The sequence below is a fragment of the Mytilus californianus genome, unplaced genomic scaffold, assembly GCF_021869535.1.
Source record: "Mytilus californianus isolate M0D057914Y unplaced genomic scaffold, xbMytCali1.0.p SCAF_8, whole genome shotgun sequence".
Classification (NCBI taxonomy): Eukaryota; Metazoa; Mollusca; class Bivalvia; order Mytilida; family Mytilidae; genus Mytilus; species Mytilus californianus.
In genome coordinates, this window is record NW_026262734.1 from 61,607,759 (window position 1) to 61,627,758 (window position 20,000).

At 32.5% G+C, this 20,000-nt stretch overlaps 1 protein-coding gene across 2 annotated transcripts in view; it reads left to right on the forward strand.

Moving 5' to 3' along the window:
- Window positions 1–19,059, forward strand: part of LOC127712132 (complement C1q-like protein 2) — a 67,002-nt gene extending 47,943 nt beyond the window's left edge. Inside the window, exons 1-3 of one of the 2 annotated variants that reach the window (XM_052218396.1) lie at window positions 16,239–16,304; window positions 17,497–17,633; window positions 18,611–19,059. In XM_052218396.1, coding sequence (XP_052074356.1) covers window positions 17,498–17,633; window positions 18,611–19,038 — 564 coding nt within the window. In that variant the 5' untranslated portion in view covers window positions 16,239–16,304; window position 17,497 and the 3' untranslated portion in view covers window positions 19,039–19,059. Of the gene's footprint in view, window positions 1–16,238; window positions 16,305–17,496; window positions 17,634–18,610 lie in introns of those variants that run through there. The other variant, XM_052218398.1, reaches the window with a different exon arrangement.
- Window positions 19,060–20,000: the final 941 nt, after the last annotated feature.

A 20,000-nucleotide genomic window follows, 5' to 3' on the forward strand; every position in this document is an offset into this window, starting at 1 on the left:
ATAATCATAGCAACATCACATTTTGGACAGCTCATCAAGTGAGTAACCACACAGTTGTTAAAGCACGAAGGTATTATAACAATTTTCCGCTTGACAACATCAAAGATGATTCGTCGTTATTGCTGTGCGTTTTCCTTGTGTACGAGGATGCGAATAAAATAATCGGATGGGAGGCAGACGAATGCAACGATAGCAAAGCACGTCACGGATTGGTGTGCGATATAGTATTCCCTAAAGGTAGCTATGTATCATGTGATTATTATTATGATATTTCAAATACATATCATGTTTAATGATGAGAGGAAAGCATATATCTTGTTTGTGACAAATAGAGTAAAAAAGGAGAAAGTAAATATGAATTTGTACTAATCAAGCCTTTTATCTTGTAGATTTCATAATATGAAATTTTCTTGCTCATATTCGGATTTGGCTTAAACGTCTTGTTTTTTCACGGAAGAGTCAAGACCGTAAAAGGGTACAAATGTATATCGAGATAAATGATATTGAACAAAATCTCAACTATCGACTCGCGACTTTCAATTGTCAGCAATAGTTATTTTTCTAACATGTTTAATAAGAATCTATTTGTTTTGAGTGTAATTAATCATCGATACAAAAATAAGGAGATGTGGTATGATTGCCAATGAAACCACTATCCTCCAGAGTTAAAATGAAGTTGATGTAAGCAATTATAAGCCATCTCATTTTCTGAAAACAAACCTTTTAAAAAACTCAATTAAAAGTCCAGTCTTTTGCTGTACCAATTACATAGTAAATTTTCATATTATTGAACACTTTCAAAATTTGTTCAATGTCAAAAATAAGCGACAACGGATCTTTCACGATCCTCTTTACGATCTCAAAAAAGTGGTACACAATCTTTTCTGATCATAAATACCAAACCTACTCAAATATTCAAATATTTCTGATAAAGCTACTTCAAAACTATTTTGAGAGCCATCTGGAGCTTTTAGATAGAACGAAAGTGTTTAGAAAAAAGTAATTTAGTCATTCATATAATGAAAAAAATCATGTTTGTTTACATTTATTATGTCATTTATCACCTTCACGATCCCATACCTGATCTGTCATGATCTTATCGAAATACTTGACTAAGCTTACTTCTTCTTTCACGATAAATTTTTTAGATAAACCGAGAATGATAGTCGTGGAGAGTGACGTGTTGACGTTGAACATTTTTTTTTATTAATTTGTATGATTATTATTATTTAGACTATGTACACGAATATTAAGTTTTAAATTCCGTTTGTTATAGAGACTATTTAGACTTTGAATTGTTTTACATTTGTCATTTCGGGGCCTTTTATAGCTGACTATGCGGTATGGGCTTTGCTCATTGTTGAAGGCCGTACGGTGACCTTTAGTTGTTAATTTCTGTGTCATTTTGGTCTCTTGTCGAGAGTTGTCTCATTGGCAATCATACTAAATCTTCTTATTTTTATATTTAAATGAATTTCTGTCATGGGTCAGCACTGGAGGATGAAGTCTCTCTCAGTATGCCGTAAATTAAGTATATTGTTAAAGTAATATAAGGTGTAATGGAGTACCGAATGCTTCTTTAATTCTATTGTATGATTAAGCAGTCTTTTTTTCTTTGAACATAATTACTAGTAAATCAATTTAAATCTGAAACGGTCATTTTAATCTTATAAACTCTTAAAAGAGAAGAGAGAAGGTATCAAAGTGACATTCAAACTCGGGAGTCGAATAAAACTGAACAATAAATAAGTCAGACATTTTCAGCCCATCAGTCAATTTCAGAAATATCCACTGCAGCAGTAAATGCAGTACTGTTCATTCAATTCGCTTTCAGTCAATCAAGATATGTTCAGTCTATGTTTAGACTGTTGAATAGTTGTTATTTACCTGTACACTATACTGAATTATCTAAGAAGCTACTGAACATTTCTTAATTGGTTGCAAATTATCTGAACCGTACTGAATACTAGCATACTGCAGTAGATACGTCTGAATATTGACTGAAAGACTGAACATGACATACCTGTTTGTTGGTCAGACTTTTCAGATGATGTTTAGATCAAAATGACCGTTTAAGACTAAAATACATTTACCAGTGACACTTTATGCACGTTGCTAGCCAAATTTAAAGAAGATGCTTTAAGTAAAACGTCTGATGTTTTTATACTTACAAAAATGTAACAACATCATTAAGAAAATACATCATAATTTGATATAACTTAATGTCTTTTTGATTTAATTTTTTTTCAGATAAAAAGATGATGACACTATATACAGCCAATCTAACCTGGACAAATGCAAATGATTTCTGTGAAGAAAGAAATAGCTCTCTTATGCTAGAAAACGGGCCGTTCACATATGGTGAGATCGACTATTTATTGCTAAAAGGACACTGGTCTTATGCAAGGTTCGTAACTAAACTTTATAAAGAAAATTCAGTTTTGAAATGTAGAACAGACGCATTTTTTAAACTAAACGTTATTTTGAAATTATTGTATACACTTGGTTGGTAACTGACCTTAATTATAAATGAGCATGATATTTTGTGGGCCATACTTTTCCACTTTTTGATTGTTTTCATACAATTATCTCCCAATATTAGTAAATGATATATTTAAAATTAAAGTAAGTCTTAAAGCCACATTAAACTTCAAATTAAAAAAAAAGTTGAATATGTTTTATATACTTGAATGGCTAAGTTTAACTATAAAACAAGTGTACATGAACGTTCTTGTAAAAGGACATCCGTTATATTATCAAAATCTTCATAAGTGTAATGCTTTTAAATTATTGTCTTCCCGTACTCTAACTCGGGGATATTTTCCCGTATGCAGTGATTTTATCTATGAAAACTTCTGTTAGAATTTCGGCCATCGCACAGAAAGTGCGAGGAGAAAACCGTGATGAACGAATGTAAACAAACGTCCACTGGAAGGTAAATATTAATAACTGATTTTCAAAGAACAAATTAAATCACCAAATCATTTAACAAATACCTGTTATGGAAAAAAATGGGAACGAATGGTTAATATAAAAAATATCATGACTCTATCAATTAACATTTTTCTCACGTACTTCAAGTGCTTTGTTTTGATTGTTTATCAATGTCACGATTCAATAAACTTCGACAACAAAACTCGAAAGTTAACAACAATCACTGAATGAAATATTATTTGTATATTAGACGTTATAGATTAGTAAAAAAAGTAAAAAAGACACGTGCATACATGACTTAGTTTAGTATATATGCATGCATTGGTTCAATATTATGATAACATTATAATTACAAGAAACTCATTTTATTATAATTACAAGAAACTCATTTTACGACTTAAACATGTGGCCGTATTTAAAGGACACTAGAAATAAATAGATAAGAATGCAATTGAAAGAAAATTCATCCCCAATAACATATTCATTCACTATTACCTGGTACATAGTTGATTTGTTTGAGAAAAGAAAATTAATTCCTGGCATTGGTTTTCGTAAAAACGCACTTAATGTTACGGATGTTTTTGTAGGATAAATTCTTTCTGGACAAAATATAGAACGTCCAATTATGTTTCTTCCGTCTCACCATTGCCAATAAACGGTTTCTCAAATAAGGCTGAAATTGGAGGAAGTTACTGTGCATACGTTGTTATAGAAAGACCACTAGAGCAAAACGTATTAACCTGGATGACGGACTTTTGTTTAAACAGTAGTCGAAGTTTTATCTGTGAAAGGGAATCAGGTATATGTTTTTGTTAATATCATCTTATTCTCTTTATTTTAGACAGTAGTAAACTAGTATTGATACGAAACCGTCATTTCGATCTGAACAGCTCTTACCTGTCTTAAAAGACTAGACAATGAATTTTTAATTCATTTTCATTTTTTCAGTCAATTTTCAGACTTATTCACAGCGGTACATTTAGTACTTTTCAAACAATTGGTTTGCAGTCAATTAATATCTGTTCAGTTGTTGTTATTTACATTTATACGGTATGGATTCGATTTAGTGTTATTAAATAGAACCATTGAAAAGAGGTATTTGATAAGTATTTATCTCAAATAGAATTCCGATTGAATATATTTTTGTATCACTCAATGACTTAACAAAATAATTAACATAAAAAAACGTAGATCAATTGCGTACGTTTCAATTGTTTTCGTAACAAAGTAAATGAAAGATAAATTGTCTGTTCTTGCAATGCCTTTGAATAAATGTATGTAGCATTGTCGATTGAATCATGCTGAGCCAAATTACACTTACACAAATGCATTACAGTACCAATTTTACGGTCAACGCAAGCGCTTCTTATCTTCTAGTTAAAATCATAACCAACACCATTTTGAAGGACGACAATTCGACACTTTGCCTTTTTGATGTGTTTTTTTCAGAGGAATTCTACTACACACAATTTGAAAACGTGAGACCTGTTGGCCAAGGGTTAAACATAGTATTTGAAGTCGGGCTAACCAGCTTAGCCGATTGTTTACTAAAATGCAATGAAAGTACTGAAAATGGAATTCCATGTGAACTGTTCGTTTGGAACAAATTGAATTCTACCTGCCAGTTATTGAACATAGAAGAAGCCGCGTTACCGTTCAACGATAGTTATGGGGATGAGACAACTAAACAATATGAGATGCATGTAGCTGAAGGATGTACTACCTATGATAGGTTTATTTATACACGTATGTAAATTAATTGAGTCTACCCGAAACTTAACAAAATGGTAAAGAAAGGTATATTACTTGTACCTTTGTGTTTTTATTTTATAACTTGAGGGTAGTACATATTCTTCATCACTTTGTGTTAAACTAATGGTACTGATGTTAAAATATGTTTTTCTTTCTTTTTGAGACATGTATTTCTTCCATAACATATACGTTAATTATTTCTCAGTAACGTTACAGACTGCTTAGTCATGTTGATTGTATGTAACATTTGTCGCTTCAAGTATGAAATTAGCAGAAATGTCGTAAATGTTTCTTTAACGTTTATACAAGACAGAATGTGCATAACAGGAAATGCTTACCATGTCTAAACAACGTGTCATACTCCATTTCGAGTTTATGCGATTCCTTTAGTTTGATTTGTACAACGATTTATATATTCTCCATGTATGTATAACATTTGTTTTAGTTCACCTTGCCCAGAGGTCATGTGTATGCTACTGCTATCACTGGGTGTCCGTCTCCCATTTATTTTTACACAAAGCTCTTCCTCTGAAACTACTAGGCTAAAATAAAACTTGCCCACATTAATTCTTGTGTATCTAGGTAAAAAATGCCCAGTGAATCCTCCTGTCAATTCATATGGCTATCAAAGAAATAAAATAAAAATAACATAGTGATAAAAATGCAAGTATTTTCTATTATCTTTCTTGTAAAGTACTAAAGATATGGAAGATTTGAACTGATGAGAACTAATTATTATCCATTAAGACAACACCTGTCAGACGACTCCTTGGAGAAGTTATTGCCCTACTTTAATGAGAATGCATATTATCTTGAAAACTATAATTGGTAGAAAGAAACTTTAAATCGCAAAAGTTATCAGCATGATTGATAAACGCAGCAACATTGATAAAACCGTTAATTGACTACGTACAGGAGTTATAGACCACAAATGACAGTTTTACCATTTTCTTTGTCTTTTTGCCTATTATCTTAAAAAAAAATTACGTAGAGTACCTTTACTAAAAACTACTAGTATACTTTGAAAAACAAATGCTCATCTATGGACAAGAGCTATCTTTGCTTTGAATGGAAACTGTCATTTATTTTTCCAGTAATTAATACTTAAGTACGTTTATAACTGTTTCGTTCAATGGTAATAACTATACTTATTCTTGTAAAAGCGAGAATTGTCGAAGATTATCCATCTGGTGACGGAAAAACAACAATGGAAACTGATAGTCCTTTGAGTACTACTATCAATGCTAAACATACAGAAGCATTGTCTTTACTTCAAAGCAGCAGAACTATGACAGTTCACCGTGAGTATTGGTGTGAGTAGTCTACTGTTTTATCTTCTCCAGTCCAATGTTCATATAAATCAGTGGAGAGTTGTTAAATTTTGAAACAGCAATACAACGGGAAATATTGTGTGTGGACTTTATAATCGTTGTATTTTTGGAAGTATGTTCGGCCAACTGCAATCAAATAAAAACAATATTTTCAAAAATCTGTTTACTCCTTATTTTACATATTTTTATCTCTTCATGTCATACCCAGTTATGGTACAGAATAGCGCCAACGTTTTAATCTGTTTGTGTAAATGCTTTTTTGCTTATTTAACCTCTTGAATAAGGAGAAATTTACATCAGTGACACACATCAACGACAAAAAAGAAATAAATAAGACTAGAGGGCGACATACATTATTTGACAACTGATTTCATCTCAGGAATATACACTAAAAACTGCAAGAAGGAGCATTGACCTCAGGCACGTCGATGCATTATGCAATTTTAACACAGCAACAAAAAAAATCTAAACTTTTTACATTTAATTTGTTTTATTAGGTGCCTACTGTACAAGTTGTATACCAATCGTTTCGGAGATAAATTTGCTGTGTTAATGTTTTTTCTATACTTTCGCAAAAATGGGTAAAACATATTTTAAAAACCATCATTCAAGGACAATAACTCCTATAAGAAATCGACTAACAATTTCAGCCACGTTCATTTATAAGTCAATCTTTTCTTGCTGATCACATTTGTTAGTAAATTTCTTCATATCTATTAAAGATTTTCAGATAATTAGCAAAACCAAAACAAAGAGGTGTAATCGACATTTTAAGGCAAGATATACCTGAAGTAGTGGTCTACTAATGTTGGTCAGCATAGCAAAAGACAGCACGTAGATCTTAACGTTCTGAACATATTTTTTAATGTTAGATGTTGTCTACCTTTTACCGTTTAAAAATAGACAATAGTTGCATTTTACCCCTATGTACTATATATAGCCTTGTTAACCATGTTGGTTGGCAGGGGGTTGTTGGACACATTTTTAAAACTAGATTCCCAAGTATGGTTCAATTTGGTCCTGAAGTGTTAGAGAAGAAGAGTTTTGTAAAAGTTAACGGAGGACACCAACAGACACTAGGCGATAGCAAAAGCTTATACTGGCCCTTTAAGCCAGTTGATCTATCACTGATGTTTAAAAAAAAATACTTAAAATATTGTAAGATGGATGGCACTACATGTAATAAGGAGGATAGTTGAAGAAAAGCAGGCAAAATAGTATAAATAAAACAAGATGATCACGAACTGAGACATTTAACAATGCGTCATGTACATTGAATTATATACATGTATATATAAAAAACTAGCACGAACGCCACCAAAAAATGACGCACGAAAAATTGGTGGTCTAGTGTTTTTTTTTTCGTTTCCAGCTTAATGAAAATGGAAAATAAATGCAAAATTTCAAACCTGCATGGTATATACTAAAATGTGGATGCATCAAATGCAAAATATATTTAGTACAATGTCTAAGGTATATTTAATCATCCAATTGTTTCATATACTTGCCTTCAGAGAATAAACTGTATGCATTGTACGTAACATTAACGAATCAAACCAAAACAGCTGAAGGTAAATTTCATTACTGTTTGATTCTGTTCATGGATGTATTATAACTTTATAGCCTGGTAAACCACGAGGAAATGGTTTTACATAGTAGTAATACACATTATAAAAACAATATGGACTTATGTATAGAAATAAAATATGGTATCATTTCCAATGAGTCAACTTTACACCACAGACCAAAAGTCGCGGATGTACTATACAAAGTCAGCGTGGTCATTCAAGAATAAGTGAACCGTATAGTAATTCACGGCATTGCAAATCTGGATCAATTGAAACAAGAAAAACAACGACTGATTTATTACCCTATTGACGCACCCGGTATCGCACAATCGTCCATGGAAAATAATGTCATCGTAAAAAACATTACTTAATTAAACATGATGGAAATATTTTGTAATAATTATTTGGTTGGCGCACAATACAATATGACAAAATGCATGATAAAGCAAAGTCAAAGAATTCATCAGGAGTTGATAGAAAACTGCTGGTGTATTCATCTTATTAAAGTGGTGTTACATGGTTTTTTCTTGTTTTTCGTATCTCCCTTTTGTCACGTTATATAACATGGTTGTGGCTTGTTGTTGGTAGCTCCCGTTTAATTTTCACAATGTACAAGCATTAAACAAAATTCCAACTTTGTTTTACTCCTCCAACTTTAGGCTCATTGCTCGAATGATAAAGTAAATACGCACACAGTAAATGCAAATTCCTATCCTAGAACATATTTGGTCTGTCGATAAATGAATTAACTTTATATACCAAATAACTAAATACTGCACATGTTACATTACATAAGATTTTGTAACGCATAGTGTTCAATCAGGAAAACTCAAGTACAAAACCACTCTCCGAGAAATAATAGGATAATTTTGTAATTAAATTATTATTAATTTTACCTTTAATTTTCATTTCAAATTGTTACATAAACTGTACATTCGTACTTCGAAAGAAACTACTTTACTTTTGTATGCTACTTGAATACAACACGATGCGGTTGCTCCTATATTATCGACATAAATTTTGAAATGATATACAAGATTGAATTCTCTTTTCTTATTTTGTAGATCTGAGCGGAGCGAAAAAGCCAGTGCCAATCCCTAATACTGAAGGTAATAGAAACGATATTGTTTGCAAATTGATTTCACAAATATAATTGACAGCCTTGTAAGTAGTGTTTCGGTAATGGAATGATTTATAACACACTTTTCGTAAATTCTACGTTGATAATTAAGACATTATTAAGAAACTAAGGTATTGACTCTCTCATGAAAAGTTGAGCTTAAGGGAGTTTGGCTATTTTTAGGTCCCTAACAAACATAATACTCTGCATGTGTTTTGGTCTTACACATCCTTGGCTTCAAAAGATTTGTGTTTGAACGTTCATAATCAAGATTTTTTCGATTTGCTACCACTGGGTCTATACCACAGCTAATTGACTATTATTCCCCGAGGATATATCATCAAATCAGTTGTCAGTGCTTCGGTACTGACTTGATGCATAACAGTTTACTGGTAAATTCTCCGTTGATAAATTTGAAATTGTTAAGGAGCTAAGGTTCCGGAAATTGATGAAGTGTTTTTTTTTTCACTTTATAAGATTTTCAAAGAGAGGCGAAAGATACCAAAGGAACATTCAGACTCATAAGTCGAAAATAAACTGACAACGCCATGGCAAATAAGAAAAATCATAAAGACAATCAACAGTATACAAAACGCAACAGAGAAAACTAAAGGCAGCGCAACAGGAACACCACCAAAAACGGTGGGTGATTTCAGGTGCTCCTGAAGGGTAAGCAGATCCTGCTTCACATGTGACAGCCGTCGTGTTACTCCTATTAAAAAAAAACGTTGATAAGTTATATCAAGTGATTGGACATCACGCAATAACGGATTGGCAATTGACTCTTATCTTACCCGAAGACATCACCAAATTCTAAACCATCGGTCACGTAAACTATTTTTTTAACCCTGAAACTTGACCAAATGTGAAATTGTGAAATTGAAACACGTTTTTCATTACAAAGAATAGACGAGACTTTTACCGGTATAAACAATACAAACATTGACACATTAAAAAGTACAAAGAACAAAGAGCAACATTTATAACTAGAGCGAGAGCAACACAAACCCCTTGAAAACAAAACTAAAGGTGATCTCAGGTGCCCCGGAAGAGTAAGCAAATCCTGCTCCACATGTGGCATCCTTCGTGTTAGATTTAAAATGCAATATTTTGACAGCTGCGAGAATTGTGGTTGATTGCATAGATTTTTATTTTGAGTGATGGTACAATGTAAAGCACCTTAATATTTATAATTCTTATGAAATTCTTCTCTACAGTAATGATGAAGATAAATAATTATTGATTAGATTGAACTAAATACCATCCCATTACTGACTCGAAACCATTCTCTATGAATACTACATAATTAATTCAATTTATGCTTCAAAATAGGACATATTTATCATTTGGTGTCTGCCTTGGTTGCCGCAGTAGCTAGTTCAATTGGTATGCTGGTATTTATTAAATATTTGACAATGACGATGAAGAAACACCGGAGACCCAAGGTATGTGATCATTTATAAAGACGGTAATACATAAAACAATAGGTATGAAAGATGCATTTATTCATGTTTAAAAGTCACAAGACAATGCTATTATGCACAAGATTGTTATCTTCTGAGAGTCTTAATCACGGACACTAGTAATTATTATATAGACAATAGTGATTTTTATAGATTTACCATTGTGATCAATTAAATCGTTTATTTTCACCCGTGAGACCCCCTACCATTATCTCGCCGGATTCTCACTTGAGAATTCCAACTGAAGATTTGCGCCTAGATACTTAAAACTATTTTATAAAGTGTGTCACATATCAACATTTTATAGTCCATGTGCATTTAAAACAACCCTTTACTTCACATAATTGCAAAATCTGCATCAATCTTATCGAATTGACGATCTTCGATTTCATAAGTGCAACACACAAATATTCATACACCAAAAGATTACAGTGAAAATGAAAAAAAAACATAAAGGGAATCTATCTAACACCAGTTACACGGAAAAGAGTTTTGATATTCTATTTCTATATAATACAAAAGTAAAATTAACCGTTGTGTAAATAAAGAATAATACCACTTGTGACTGAACATCGCTATGGATTGAACACGTTTTATGAGTGTTTGTTGGTGAGTCGATTTATCGTTCCAATAAAATTTTGGTGTCAAATGTTTTTACAGCATAAGTTAGCAGAAGTTCACAATTCAACCAGCTTTTTCAATAAAATGAATTATACATTACTAAAAAATGTTTATTCTCTAAATGTTTTCATATTTTTGTAGGATCTATAATGTACAATATAATGATTTATTTCACGTTTCTGAACATAAATCTGAAAATAGATTTATGTTTTAACGGTTGCACAATAATCTATAGAAGTCATTTTAAATCAACATTCAGTAACACGTTTTTCATGCATCGACGATAGGAATATATCCTTCTATATTGATATTATCAGTGAAGTAATGATCTCGTGAAACTAAAAGAAACGCTCTCATATATTTTAGGAGGAATATATCATTCATATGATTTACGAGTCTAAACAGGAGAATATTGATTTTATACCAGACATTTGTGACGATGACGACTTTCCAAAGATAAACTTTAAGAACAATCCACCGATGTGCCACATTGATATGATTGAATGAATTTATTCACTGTAATTAAAGAAATGATTGTATAATTTTATATCAGATTTATTTTCATTTACTAGCACTAGGTCTATACCACTGTTGGTGGACGTTTGGTCAACGAGGGTATCATTAGCGTAGTAACAGTGCTTTGGGGCTGATATGATTTATAACATACACTTGTGTTCATTCCACTTCGATATTCAAATTAAGAAATTATTAAAAAAATAAAAAAAAGTTTATAAGTCCTTAAGCCAAAGTTGACCTTTAATTAATATGATTACTCTTTTTGTGTCCATTTTGATCATATACCTCCTATAACCACTGGGTAGATGCTACTGCTGCTGGATTTTCCTCTACGAGGGTATCACCAGCCTAGTAGTCAGCACTTTTGAGATGACATGAACTATCATTGATATGGTCATACTTATAAATTAACTGTTTACTTAACTTTGAATGTATCGAAATACTTAGGGTTTTCTACTCAAGGAATATATTACATTAACTGTATTGGGCAAAACCTTTCGGAATTTAGGGTCCTCTATGCTCTTCAACTTTGTACTTTATTTGGCTTTTAAATTTTTTTTATTCTTCCGTCACTGTTGGGTCTTTTGTAAACGAAATGCGCGTCTGGCGTACAACAGTTTAACCCTTGATGGGTTTATGTCTACGTATTTATGCATCCCTGACATTCGAATGTTTAAATCTGAGCGTTCATGATGAAGTTAAACCAGAAAGGCACCCCAAACAAATGAAAATGTATATAATGTTTTGTCATCTACTAGACTAGAGTTGGAAAAGGGTGTCGGAGAAGTTGATATATAAAAATAAGGAGATGTGGTATGATTACCAATGAGACAACTCTCCACAAGAGATCAAATGACACAGAAATTGACAACAATAGGCCACCGTACGGCCTTCAACAATGAACAAAGCCCATACCGCATAGTCAGCTATAAAAGGCCCCGAAATTACAAATGTAAAACAATTCAAACGAGAAAATTAACGGCATAATTTATGTAAAAAATAATGAACGAAAAACATATATGTTACACAGCAACAAACGACAACCACTGAATTACAGGCTCCTGACTTGGGACAGGCACATACAGAATGTGGCGGGGTTAAACTCGTTTGAAGGTGCCAACCCTCCCCCTAACCTGGGACAGTGGTGTAACAGTACACAATAAGAACAAACTATAAAAATCAGTTAAAAACTCATCAGATGGATACAAAGTAAAAATACATCTAACAAAAACACAGAGTGGACGTGGACGGATACTTATACATCTCACAACAAAAAGACACTAAGTACAGATCTGAGAGTACTCGCAGTTACTGACAGCTAGTTCAAAGCCTATAACAACTAATGAATAAAATATCAATCAGTTAACATCCAACATCCAATGGATTTAGTGTAAAGACGTCATAAACAGTCAGAGAAAAACATGACCTTGTGCAATGCCAAGATACAGGTATCGACAGATTGTAGAGCCATGAATGTGCATATGTATATAAAAAAAATTATTTTGTTTGATTTTAATTTACTGATAACAAAATCAATATAAATACCAATAAAAACAATATTCAAAGATCTAATTACAGTGTTGAACTGGTAACCTTGAGAATAAATTTATTTAAAGAATCGATAAGTTTACCCAGATCGTTTCTTAATTTTCGGGCTCGGTAAACAACATCTCCGTAAAAATTAGGATGTGCTATCCCCTGTGAAACAAGTTTTCTACAGGTACAACCAAACTTCAAAACCAAATCTTTATATCTGTGGAAGAATTTAGTAAAGGTTTTAATTAATTTGTGGTAACGAAATCCCTGACTTCATAATATACAAGTAATACATAGATTACGTTCATTGAAATCCAAAACGTCACAACAGACACAGGCATAGCGAACGAGTTGTGATATATAAACACCATAAGATGGTGCCAAAGGAACATCACCATCCAAAAAAGGAAAACTAACAATAGGGAACGAAAATTCGTCCCTTTTGTCGTAAATTTTAATGAAGAGTTTCCCGTGAAAAACTGAAATATCTAAATTTTCGAAAGGACAGTTATTACCGTTTATGTATGATTTATTAAAATTAGGCTCCTTTAAGTAAATTTCGGCAGTATATTTAGAAAATTTATGATTATTTAAGTGAAGTTGAATTTATCAATTAAATTCAATTTAGACGGGTCTTTACGGAGTTTGGACATAAACTGTGATTCATAACAATACAAGAACAAGTCTGCTAATAAAGAGGCGCAATTGGTGCCCATAGGAATACCTACCACCTGTCGATAAACTTTATTGCCGAACCGTATATAAATATTATCAAGGATAACATTATCAGCTTGAATCATCTCATCACACCTCCAGTAAGTATATATAGCATATTTACCTTTCTCATTAGAGAAGAAGGCTTTGAATGAGTTGCAGCAAATATATTTGCATTCAGATTTACCAAGAGACCATTTATTAAATAGGAAAACTTTTGTTTGATAAGATTGTGTGGAAATCTAGTGTAAAGAGTTGAAAAGTCAAAACTGTCAACAGAATCAAAAGGACCATCAAAAGCACGTAATTTATCTAAAACATCCAAAGAATTTTTTAGACTTCAAAAATAGTTAATTCCAATATATATTTTATTACAAAAGTATATGATAAGTTCTTTGATAGTAGTTAAGGAACTAGTTAAAAGCACTGAAAGATTAGTTGTAGAACACTTACTAGAGGCTGATATGAAACGATCTTTTACTGGTTTTTTGTGTAGTTTAGGTAGCCAATACATAGTAGGGACCTTCAAATGTTCAGAAGAGGCCTTAAGCTGTGATGTGGTTATGGTATGTTTGTTTACTATATGACTCTCTGTGGAGCGCACGGACTTGATTGTAGAAGAATTTAAAGTTTCATTCTAAAGAACGTCCGTGTAGTATTTACGGCATACCACCACCACATTGTTGGTTGCTTTGTCGGCCGGTACAAAGACACACCGCTTTGAAAATACTTGCAGTTTGTTTCTTATTCTAGAAATAGGCGTATTATGTACTCTTTTATTTTTTTCTGAATTATTTTCAAAATGTGATATTCGAATATCCACAACATTCATACATTTATTTAAATAAGAATCAAGAGATTGTTTATCAGATTTTCTCCGTTTACACCAATTTTTACAATACGATGAAAGGGCGTCTTTTGTGACCTGACGACACTGTTTCCACTCTATTTTAGATGGAGGACGATATTTTGGTTCTTTTTTCAAAAAGTTTTTAACCTCTTGGTCTTGAACAATATTGAGGTCCCCCGTAATAACATGGCCATTCCTTCGTCATTAATCAGTTCAATCAAAAATACCACTTTAGTTTTCTAAGTTGTGTGTTTGTGCACTATTGTCTTTTGGTCTTTTTCTTTTTTAGCCATGGCCAGTTTATTTTCGACTTCGTACTGCAAACTATTACCTTGTGCGCTAGCACGATCATTATTCGATCAACGTGGTTTAGTACACAGCGTTCAACGTATTCATGAACATCTGTTAAAGTAAATAATAAATGTCTTTTACTCGATCTGGTAGTTATCTGTAGTTAATCAAACAGGATGGAATGATGCCAAAGTGCAATCAAAACATGATTAGAAGAAAAACCTACAACAGAAGAAAACAAGTCAAACAAAATAATTCCTTTTCACAACATACTACGCAGAAAACTAATAATTGAGCCCTACAATATCCAACGTAAAATCAGATGTTATAAAATGATCCGTTTGGCTAGCGTCAAAAGTGAAACTATTGCATGTATTGTGTAGCTTCCTTAATAACAATACTGTTAATTTGTTTTCTTTTACTGTGAATCATAAGCAAATTACAAAACCATCTGTACATGTTCATTATCTACCGTTATAGGTCGATTCCTTTCGATACTTTATTCTCTGTACAACTTTTATTGTTGATCCAATATTTCAAATACCCATTTCAAACAAATACAGCTATCATTTCGGATATTGTCCGTTACAGACTTTTCAAACCAGTTGTGCCATCAATTTAGATAATTTCCTTTGTCATTAATCGGTTCAATCGAAAATACCTCTTTAGTTTTATTTCTTGTGTGTTGTGTACTATTGTTTGTCTGTTGGTCTTTTTCTTTTTTAGCCATGGCGTTGTCAGTTTATTTTCGTCTTATGAGTTTGAATGACCCTTTGGTATAGGGCTTAACTCAAACAAGAAGAAATACATACTCATTCCGTACGTGCAAGGCAGTGATTTCAATGATACAAGTAATAATGAAAACTCTAAACACCCATGCTACATCTATCTTCAAACACTCAAATGTTGCTTATATAAAGCACCTGTCTTTCTTCTATTACAAATATGATGTTGCCCCTGCAGATAAATCCCAGAGCAACATCATGTTTATCACAGTAAATCACAGTGCATTATCTGCTTACTAAAAGAATATGATAATTATAACAGTTCAATTACAAAATAAAGGCGAAAGATACCAAAGGGACATTCAAACTCATAAGTCGAAAATAAACTGACAAAGCCATGGCAAAAAAAGCCAAACGACAAACAACAGTATTCAACAGACAATAAAGAATACTTAAGAACTGAGCCCCACGAACCCTACCAAAACTGGGGTTGATCTCAGGTGTTCCTGAAGGGTAAGCAGATCCTGCTCCACATGGGGCACACGTCGTGTTGTTTAATATCTCATTTTTTAAATTTTCTAAGTGTATGTTACTCAGAGACCATATGCAAAATGGAAAGTTGCCGATATACAACGTTTTTTATGACTAACCATTATGTTAACATACCACTCCATGTTATTTTGAAAAAAACAAGGCATAATATTTTAAAACGCAACATGAGTAGAATACATTTCCTTAATTATTATATTCCGTGACAGGTATCATATGTGACAAAAGAAATACTCGTTCACGCTGTTTATAATTTTGTATTGTATGTGTACATAGCCACATACACTAAGACTCGATCACCCTCTACACTAAAAGAGTTCCGGAAATAAAACAGGTTAGTAAAATAATGTTAATTACTATCAATATGAATTATTATCAGTACAGTTTCTAAGATTTCACGAATGTAATTTTGATTAATGATATAGACCTTTTTACAATAGCAACAGAAATAAACATTTGTGATGTTACACTATTGTTTCAGGTTAAGGTAAAGGTTGACGCATATTAAAACGTTTAAACCCGTTGCATTTGTTTGCACCTGTCCTAAGTCAGGAAACTGATGTTCAGTGGTTGTCGTTTGTTGATGTGGTTCATAAGTGTTTCTCGTCTCTCGTTTTTTATATAGATTAGACCGTTGGTTTTCCTGTTTGAAAGGTTTTACACTAGTCATTTTTGGAGCCCTTTATAGCTGGCTGTTCGGTGTAAGCCAAGGCTCCGTGTTGAAGGCCGTACTTTGACCTATAATGGTTTACTTTTACAAATTGTGACTTGGATGGAGAGTTTTCTCATTGGCACTCATACCGCATCTTCTTATATCTATTTGTATTGTGTACTTAAATTGATATTAACACAAGAATACCACCTTATTTGAAATACGCTTTCCTGCTTCAGATCATATCAACCAAGCTATCTAGTCACTGTGTTTCTCGGTAATATTATAACATTTTTAATTAAATTTTCGCGGATTTGAAAAATCCCATGGGCTTTTATACCAGAAACAATGCGAATATATCACATATGTATATACATTGAAGTCATATATGATTCGTTTGTCATTTAAAAGATTTAAAGTGCGATGTTACTCCCAAACACACGAAGAACCTGATTAAAGAGAGGCAAAAGAGAACAAAGTAACATTCAAAGTTATACACATGTAAGTCGTAAAAAACGGACAATGCCATGGCATAAAAAAGTGCAAAAGACAAACAACAGCATACAAAACACAACATAGAAAAATAAAGATTGAGCAACACGAATTAGCTCCATTAATTCCATAATTCAATTCTGTGAATTGTTACAGTTACATTTTTGAAAAAGATGTGAAAATTGATTGGGCATTCAGCTAGACAAAATGATTTAACTAACTTCATGAAACATTACCCCAGATATCGCCGTTCGAAGTTCTTATCTATTCCGCCATACGACGGAACTAAAAATTGTAAGTCATAAGTATTAAGAATCTACAAATGACTCCTTGATATCTTACTCAAATTTTTACTAAGTCCATAACATATTTTATTATTTAGGATGAGAGCAACAGTGTTACTTGTGATTGCGATTGTGTCTGCCGGAGCTTTGGAAAAGAAATGCGATAAACTGAGCATGAAAGAGCTTCTTGAAATTGTAAAAAAACGTTTTGAAGAAATAGAACAGAGAGAAAATGGTGAGGTTTCAGTAAATTAATGTTAGAGCAACTACTTTCCTTTTCTATTTAAAGAAAATGTATTTCATGAATATTGCTATAATATTTGCCATGTCCATGATTGTGATTAAATAATGTTACAGATCGTATAATTACTTGCACATCAAATGATATGATCATAGTCACCTAGTGCTCTAATTACATTAATTGGTTAATACTTTCTTTTACGATTATGGCCTATTATCTTTTTTCCCGCGTAAAGATATACTTATCACATTGTGATATGAACAAGTGATTTACAACAAATGCGTTTGTTTGGTTGGCCATTTCGCAATGTGTAATCGTACTTCGACTATCAATTAGCTATTCGTTATAACATGTATAAACCCTTTCGAATTCCGGAATGATACAGATACCGTACTGTGAAATTACAACCTTAATAATATCAAAATTTAGATAAACAAGACTATATCAGAAGAGTTTGACAGCAATCTGTTAGAAACTTAAAATAAGAATTGGCTATCTATTCACATTTTATATAGGATATGGAAATATAAGACACAGAAGAGCTTTTTTGGGTTATTTACGGTTGAAGATAAATATCAAGTCTTCTCTTATAGTAAATATATTTCAAAAAGAAAATTATATTTCACCCTTCTCTCAAAGTGACCATAATCTAAACACAAGATTTAAATATAAAATTGTCAGAAATTTGAGGTCAATCATAAACATCAAATCGTTTGAAAAAGGAGGCAACTTTATTCCAATTCCCTTGCAGAGGTGAGGTCAGAGGACTGTTGATATACAATTTTTAATAACTTGTATTGCATGAGTTATCTTTCTTTTTTTTCAATGGACACGACCATATTTTATTGTTAGTATTTTATATGACAAGGAAGAATTGATTTTAATTTGACTGTATGAAAATTGTGTTAGAGTACAATCGATGAGAGTACAATCGAATGCAGAAAATATATGAATTTTTGTTTTCATTGCAGAACATAAATGTAAATGCAGTGGTACTGATCACAAAAAAAATATTGCATTTCATGTAAACCTCAGATCAGACATAAGAAATTTGAGTCCAAAAGCCGTTGTTATATTCGACCAAGTCGTTCTGAACATGGGAAAGGCTTACAACCCATCAAACGGATTGTTTAGTTGTCCTGAGGATGGTGTATATAGCTTTACTTGGACTGCATTGACGTCACCTAATACCAGTTTTGAAAGTGATTTTGTAGTCAACGGTGAAGTTGTTGCAGGAAATCGTGCCAGTGCTTACAACATCAAGCAGTATCTACCTGCAACTAAAACCGTAGTAGTAAAACTCGAGAAAGGCGACATAGCCAATGTGGCAGCGCATGGTAACTCTGCAAAGCACATATACCCTTTCTGGTCATCTTATTCGGGTTTTAGGGTTTTCTAATAAATGAAATTTAACAGTGTTCATGTGTGTTTCGGTTTGTTTATAGTCCTGATACAGCACGAGAAAGCAAAGGGTCAAATCAGTCTTCATTTTGTTAAAAGTCCAATTTAAATAAACATCACTATATTTTTACACAAAGTTCCTTGGTTTTGTTGTCGCTTGATGTGATCTCAGTAAAAAATAGTATCAAAATACTAAAAATATATCAAACTTCAATTATTAGTTAATTCTTCAGTCTATGATTTACTCTTTTCCGCCCGTATCGACATCATTTTTTTATGTCTTATAAAAAAGAGGCGAAAGATACCAAGGGGCATTCAAAGGTAAGTAGTTCAAGTGAAACTGTAAACAAAGTCCACAAAACAAACACACAGAAAACAAAAGAAAGACTGAGCAACATAAACTAAACCAAAATTCGGAGGTGATATTATGCTCTCCGAAAGGGCTAGCAAATACTGCATCAAATGTGACAACCTTCTTACGTTGATAAGTCGAGACCATATATTCTAGAGGAAAAAGTAAGTTATGCATCCTAAAAATATCTGCCTAAATTTTACCAACCAAAAGTTTAAATAGTTTTATTGTGCCAATTTCTTTAAAAAAATCAAAGACCAGTTGTTCAGAGAACGATTGGAGGTCTTCCCACCTAAGATGTTGATAAAGAAATTTTAAAGGAAGCTTCGTGTTGCTTTGTCTTTAGTTTTCTAGGTTCTATTTTGTAGACTTTAGTTTGTGTTTTGTCGGTTTTCGTTTTTTGCCATGGTATTGTCAGTTCGTTTTCGAATTATGAGTTTGATTATCCCTTTGGTATCTTCCGCCTCTCTTGTATGCAAAATGAAATAAATATATATAGCATTCGTTTAAAAAACTGTTCCAGAAGATAACTTATCTTGCACAGATTCCAAAATTATTTAGTTGGTACTTTTCTATGAAATAAGTGAAATAATAATCTACATCGGTTT